This window comes from Eucalyptus grandis, chromosome 3 (genome assembly GCF_016545825.1).
Source record: "Eucalyptus grandis isolate ANBG69807.140 chromosome 3, ASM1654582v1, whole genome shotgun sequence".
NCBI lineage: Eukaryota > Viridiplantae > Streptophyta > Magnoliopsida > Myrtales > Myrtaceae > Eucalyptus > Eucalyptus grandis.
The window spans coordinates 8,097,563-8,104,080 of record NC_052614.1 but is presented as its reverse complement, the minus strand read 5'-3'; the positions used below and the strand labels follow the sequence as shown (position 1 = coordinate 8,104,080).

Below are 6,518 nucleotides of genomic sequence, written 5' to 3'. Positions count from 1 at the left end.
AATATGATCTTTTTGCTTAGTACAAAGAATGAAAATATTTTACTAGGGAGGCAAATAGAGACCTATAAAGGTTCAAACTTTAGATTTCCTACTTTAATATTGTGTGAGATTATTGTTTGAAAAAAACTTGAGCTATGAATGAGTAATTTATTATTTAATATGCTAACAAAATCAAATTCCAAAAGGGAAAAGCTCATGACAGTAAGAAATGTCTGCCCACGTGGGTAGTCCGCAGAGATTTCCCATTATGGCCAAGATTGTGTCTCGATCTGGAGGGACATGAACGTGCCCATACGCAAATAACGAAAAGCTAAATTCACAGATAAAGAAGCAAAAGTGCAGCTGGAATTCAGAATTTCGATATACTAATGCGAAAATCTCCTAATACAACTTCGAGACAGAGATCCGCAGGAATTATTCTCATGAAGGCGAAGCGTTTAGTCTATAGGATCCAATCTTCGGGACCGTGTAGGATCGATGCGAAAGATCCAAAACCGGAGCTCATCTCAGCGAGGTCGGCGATCCAATCGTCCATCTCCAATCCTTCACTCGACAAGTTATGTGCCTGTCCAGGAGAAGCAGCTCCAACGTTGTTGTTCTTGCTCATTGCCTCATTCTCGACTGAGTTCATCACTTGAGAAATATCTTCAAACTCATTGAACCTAAAATCAGAACCATCAAGAATCTCCAGCAGGTCCGACTCCCCGACAGTGCAGTCCAACATGAGCTGCTCCAAGCTGGGCTCTTCCCTTGACATGGAAGCCGGCAACGAGACATCGCTGGATTCATATTCCGACGATTGCCCGCTCTTTGCTGTCTCGCTATTCGCCAGGGTAACGATATCCTTATTGCGGAGGGCGGAGTCACCGACTAGCACCGGGTTCTGAGTCTCATCCTGCTTTACTTCGGAGGCGGCGATTGGTTTGATCTTCTCAGTTTTGGATGGGTTTGGCTTCTTCCCTCCTTGTTCCCTCTTGGCTAAATTGGCGTTCCAGTAGTTTTTGATTTCATTGTCTGTTCGCCCTGGAAGTCTTCCCGCAATGAGAGACCATCTACATAGATAATTAAATCTTTGGTCATTAATAATTCACATAATCTAACTTACCAAAAAAAAAAAAAAATTCACATCATCTATAAGAGTTTTTTTTTTTTGTCAGTCCTACTCTATTCCTACTCTACACTCATTCTTAGACTTTTGCCTGCCTCTTGTAGGGCGTGGGAGTTGGAACCCACTCCTGAAACTTATACGTCACCACCCCATCCCCCCTGAGAAGGTGGGGATTTGAACCTCTCACCTCTCTCTTCCATGTTGAAAGGGTGGCCATTGGAGCGAATCATCTAAAAGAGATTGATTAGCATTATATATGAAAAATAATGTGAAGTCACACGTGCATGCACGAACATGTCATGCTCATGTATGCACGTACATATGCAAACAAAAGCACTTCATCAAAGCGCTAAGACATCAGCCAAAAGGACAAGGAAACCTTAACCTTAAAATTTCTGGCGCAAATTAAATTTGAAGGATTAGGTCAAAAGGCGAAGGGATTTATTTTATCTAAACAATAAGGCTAGACTTTGCAAATCGCCTAATATAAATTCAAACTTTAATAAGATATCAAATTGCATATTCTGCCAAGAAAAAAGGATTTCAAGTTTCTCTTTCCCAGTGAGGTACTCAGCTGATTAAAGCAGGGCAACTATGAAAAGGCTAAATAGAGTACCGGTTGCCCAAGAGTTTGTGAAGCCTGAGGATGAGGTCTTCTTCATCACTGGTGATGTTACCTCTCTTGATGTCAGGCCTCAGATAATTCAACCACCTCATTCTGCAGCTTTTTCCACATCTCTTAAGACCTGCACAGGAGATGATGACCCAACCAAAGGTCAATCAACCAGCATCACTATCATTCAGCAACGCCATAAACACTGCCTCTCCAGTTTCTCAGAAACTCTGCAAAGAAAGAGAAAAGCCAAAAGTATAGCACGCGCAACTTAAACATCAGGACTCATTTTAGAGCTTACCAGCTTTTTTGGGAATGTTCCTCCACTTCCCCTCGCCATGAACTTCGATGTAGTCTGTGAGTATCTTATCTTCACGAGCAGTCCATGCACCTCTGTTCAACCCTTCCTCCTTTGAGCAGCATGGGCTCCTTCCCATTGCTGCAACTCTCTCTCTCTCTCTCTCTCTGTGTTTTTGTGAGAGTTTGTGAACAATCGTGTCTTTGTTTTGTGGCAACTTTTCTACTGAAAGCAACCCGAAAATTTTCCCTATTCCATGGGAGATCCAATGGGTCCCTTCCAGATGCCCCTCTCTCTCTCTCTCTCTCTCAAGCCTCAACTCAATAATATTCGTATATATAAAAGGAAAAAGAATTCTGCGTCAGATCCCCATTCAGATCTGACAACCCAATCAGAACCGACGTGTTTCGCCTTTCATAATATAATAACATTATATGAACCTTTTTTCAAATCTTCACTTAAAATATATATATATATATATATATATATATATAATATATATATATATATATACAAGGAAGAAACAACTTCCTTTGGTGCTTGAGCTGTATTCCCAATTTCCCATGCCGAGTTCATACCTAGCTAAGCCTCGAGACGTTCCTCACGAGAACACATTTATTCTCTTTTGCCTCTGATAAATTTCACTATCACGACATGTTCCATTTTGGACCGGATGTACGTGGACTGCTTAGGGTTCTCAAATGCTTCGCTGCTACATGCTTAAGCATTCTGCAAGGCACGATTATGCTGTCATATGATGGATTTAAGTGAGAATCATAAAAATAATCAAGATATGCATCTAAATTTTGCAGTGACTTTCCAAGGTTCCCGCAGACTAAAAATTTCCCACACAGGGTTTCTAGAAACTTGAAAGTTAGTTGGGGCCGACGGCAATTGGACCCCAAAAAGCAACTACTTGGATTGATTGAAGGCAGACCAATACATTCAATCATTGTCCTTTTTGCCAGAACATAAAAGTACCAAGTATCCACGCCATTGTCTCGGATTGAATGATCTTTTGTTTCTTTCTGGTCAGTAGTGGGATCATAGAGGGGCTCATTTCTCTACTCTAATTTCTATTACTTTGCGATCCGATTTAAATCTGTCTTTTTGTCCTTGTTAGGGTTTGGTTTTTAGTAAAGTTCATAATAAGGCCTTAAATCACGATGGTGCAATATAATCGTGGTAGTTAGCAGAAAAGTTTGACTATCATTCTTGCATATGAGCTGAAATCTTGTAGAAAGTTCGATCTATGCACAGATTACGACAAATGTCACTAATACTTACATACTTATTATCTATTATATCAAGTAAGTCATGTAATCGAGAATATGAACTTGTCCTTCCACTGTCTACTATATATATGTTATAGTGTGTTTGCAAGATTCTTTATTATTTGTTCTTTTTGGGAAAAGGAGATTATGATAGACATGACTTGTTAAATTCAAGGAGTAGTAAGAAAAGGAGGAGTGAATGTTGAAACTCAAACCTCTACCAAAATCACTATACAATTGTTTATTAACGAAATAAATATCAAAGTCGAAGGGAGAGACTGTCTCATTGATATCATTATCCCATTTTGAAAATGAAATAATTGAGTAAGAGAAAGGGGAAAAGATAGACGTTTTGTTTCATAATGTTGACATAATGAAAATACCAATAAGTATACGTCAATTGATAACTCGATCAACTCAACTTATGCGAGGCTAAATCCCCAAAAAAAAATTTAGTACTCTAGTCAATAATCATTTGGGGATCAGAACCTTACCTAGTAAGTGCTATGAACCCACAAGCTATATATCTCATTTCGGAAGTGGTCACCACATACAACACTTTATGCTAGAAGGATTTTATGAAATTCTAAGAGATGGCTTTCATAATCCAATTTTTTGCCCATGGTACACTTAATTAACGAGGAATATTATGTAACAAAAGTGCATTCTGAAACTCCTGATGAATCACAATGATGTAGGCCGTGATTATGATCAAAAAGAGTTTTTTTATTATTATTATTTAGATCAGAATCAGATTGATTTTAATTTGTCACAGCTAGACTTTTGATTATTTTCGTTAACTAATTTCTTTTTTTATTTCCCTCTTCTTATATGTACTACTTAGTATCTTTATAATGATCTCGACTCACCTGCACCAAATTCCTTTAGTAGTCAAGATAAGAATCTTTTAGGGTCTTTACTTGAATTTGAAGTGATAGGCTCTCTCCCTTGACCCATATATTGTGAGATTGATGTGTTGCGACATCTCCCCTTATACTTGGTACATCATATAGTTGTTGTGCTTTCAAATTCATGGAAAAGGGCACTTATCTATTTACTATTCTCGTAGCATGCTAGATTATCACAAACCTAATCATTTTAAATGTTGCAAAACTGGGGAAAAAAATTAAAAAAAAACTTCAACGAAGGTCATACTCATCAAGCGAAAATTTTTATCCTCCACATAATACCAATCTTTCTCTCAATTAGCTTCCCTTTCCCAATAACACAATTTTACCATAATCTTCATGTTGCCCTCACCTATTTTTATATATTGATCTTTTCTAATGACATATTTTATCCTTGGTATCCCTTTCCCAATAACACAATTTTACCATAATCTTCATGTTGCCCTCACCTATTTTTATATATTGATCTTTTCTAATGACATATTTTATCCTTGGTAAAATAAATATATCGCGCATGGTTTTTTGACCAGCACATACATGCTAGTCTAGGGATTGGGCGAGAGATCCGTATGGAGGGGCGGTGCACCATCCGGATCTCATAACTATGCGTGTAAGAACAATTCCCATTTGGGACCGCTGGAAAGGAAAGTCTTGTTTTGATACACAATAATTAATAATTGACCATTCTATCTAGTTTTCACACTCGACAAAATTGTATCTTATAATGTATTTTGCTTATTATTATTATTCCTTTTTTTTTGGGCACCCTAACTGTTTAACCACTTCAGCTACCTTGATAGACCAAAGTCCTAATATTTGTGGGTGTTCATGCCTCTTGCTTTTCCCATATTGATACAGAACTATTTTCATTAGATTAGGGTATTTTTTATCTTATATTTCATTCAAATTTCTTATATTTAGGATATCCTATAATCTGATTAGAAATTTAGGTGATAACGTTAACATTTCAAATGTTTATCTGATCAGGAACCTAGGTTTGCCGATTACACTACAAATATTGGTATTATCACACGTTTTTTAGTTAGTCTTTGATCATGCTTTGATATTTAGATACTTTAATATGTACATAACACACAATAATACTACATTATATACAAATATCTGTCTAAAAAGACTGCTTGATAGAAATATGATCTGCCCCTCGTATAAAATATGTCCTCGCTACATAATATGCATCATAAAGGCTTGGAAACAATCATTCTGTTAAAAGGAAAAATAAAAGCATTTTAAATATTTTTAATTATTCATTTTTTCCTCTGTGTACAAGAGATCTCCTCCATGTCCTGGTTCCTAGTGGGGAAACCCATCGACATTATTAGTTCACAAACACTCCGCAACGAGATCCATAAAGGACGGGATTTTCCTCCTGTTTTTTAAAATATAAAAATTGTTAGAAATCAATATTTTTATAAGGATATTATTGTGAAAAATATACTTACAAACAATTAATGAAGGGTAATTTATTCTGAAGGAGACAGCTGGAGATCTAAGTCAACCACGAGTGGTTGTGCTTGCCGCTTGTGCCTCTGACATTAAAGAACACCAAAAAAGAAATGGTTCGGAATTTGTTGACATTGATGAGAACCGGTGAGGAAAGAAGACTATTGATGACGAGACAAACAGACATAAGTTTATTTTCCTAATTCTCGAGACATTTTATATTATATTATATTATATTATATTATGTGTGTATCATCCTTTCTGACAAGTTTACTGTACCTTGATGATGAGTTTCACATTTGCAAGTTGCAACAATCTAGGAAGGGAAACCATTGACTTAGTTGTTATTTGACGTATATTTTGGCCTTTCGAATTTACTATGAAAACTAAATGTTCGAGCTTTAATTACGTTTGAAAGACCCAAAATTTCTACCAGCATATTAAATTTAGCATTTATAGGCACCTTGAATTTTCCATACTTCTTCATAGATTAAACATTTTACTAACCACTGGAACCACTTGGGGTTCGCTCTAGTGGCCACCCTTCTAACTTGGAAGGGGGGGTTGGGGGTTCAAATCCCTACCTTCTCAGAGGGGATTAGGGTGTGGACGATTTCATTTCAGGAGTGAGTTTTGACTCCCACGCCTGCAAAGAGGCAAGGGCAAAAGTCTAAGAGTGAGTGTTAGAGTAGGATTAGAGTAGGACTGACAAAACAAAGAAAAAAAACATTTTACTTTTGTTGGATAGGAAATTTAAGGAATAATTGTCCAAAAAGTCTAAAATCTATTGTACAACGATCAATTCAGTCACAATTCTTTCAATTTTCGCACATTTAATTTTAAACATTTTGAAAAT

General features: G+C 36.8%; 1 protein-coding gene across 1 annotated transcript; it reads right to left on the bottom strand.

The window, feature by feature from the left end:
- Positions 1-337: 337 nt before the first annotated feature.
- LOC104436344 (transcription factor MYB1) lies at positions 338-2,303 on the bottom strand. Its single transcript, XM_010049089.3, has 3 exons — positions 2,023-2,303; positions 1,725-1,854; positions 338-1,052 (listed from the first exon to the last, which is right to left on the bottom strand). Exons 1-3 carry the CDS (start codon positions 2,156-2,158, stop codon positions 443-445), a joined length of 876 nt encoding a protein of 291 aa, XP_010047391.2. The 5' UTR covers positions 2,159-2,303; the 3' UTR covers positions 338-442.
- Between the last annotated feature and the right edge of the window lie 4,215 nt (positions 2,304-6,518).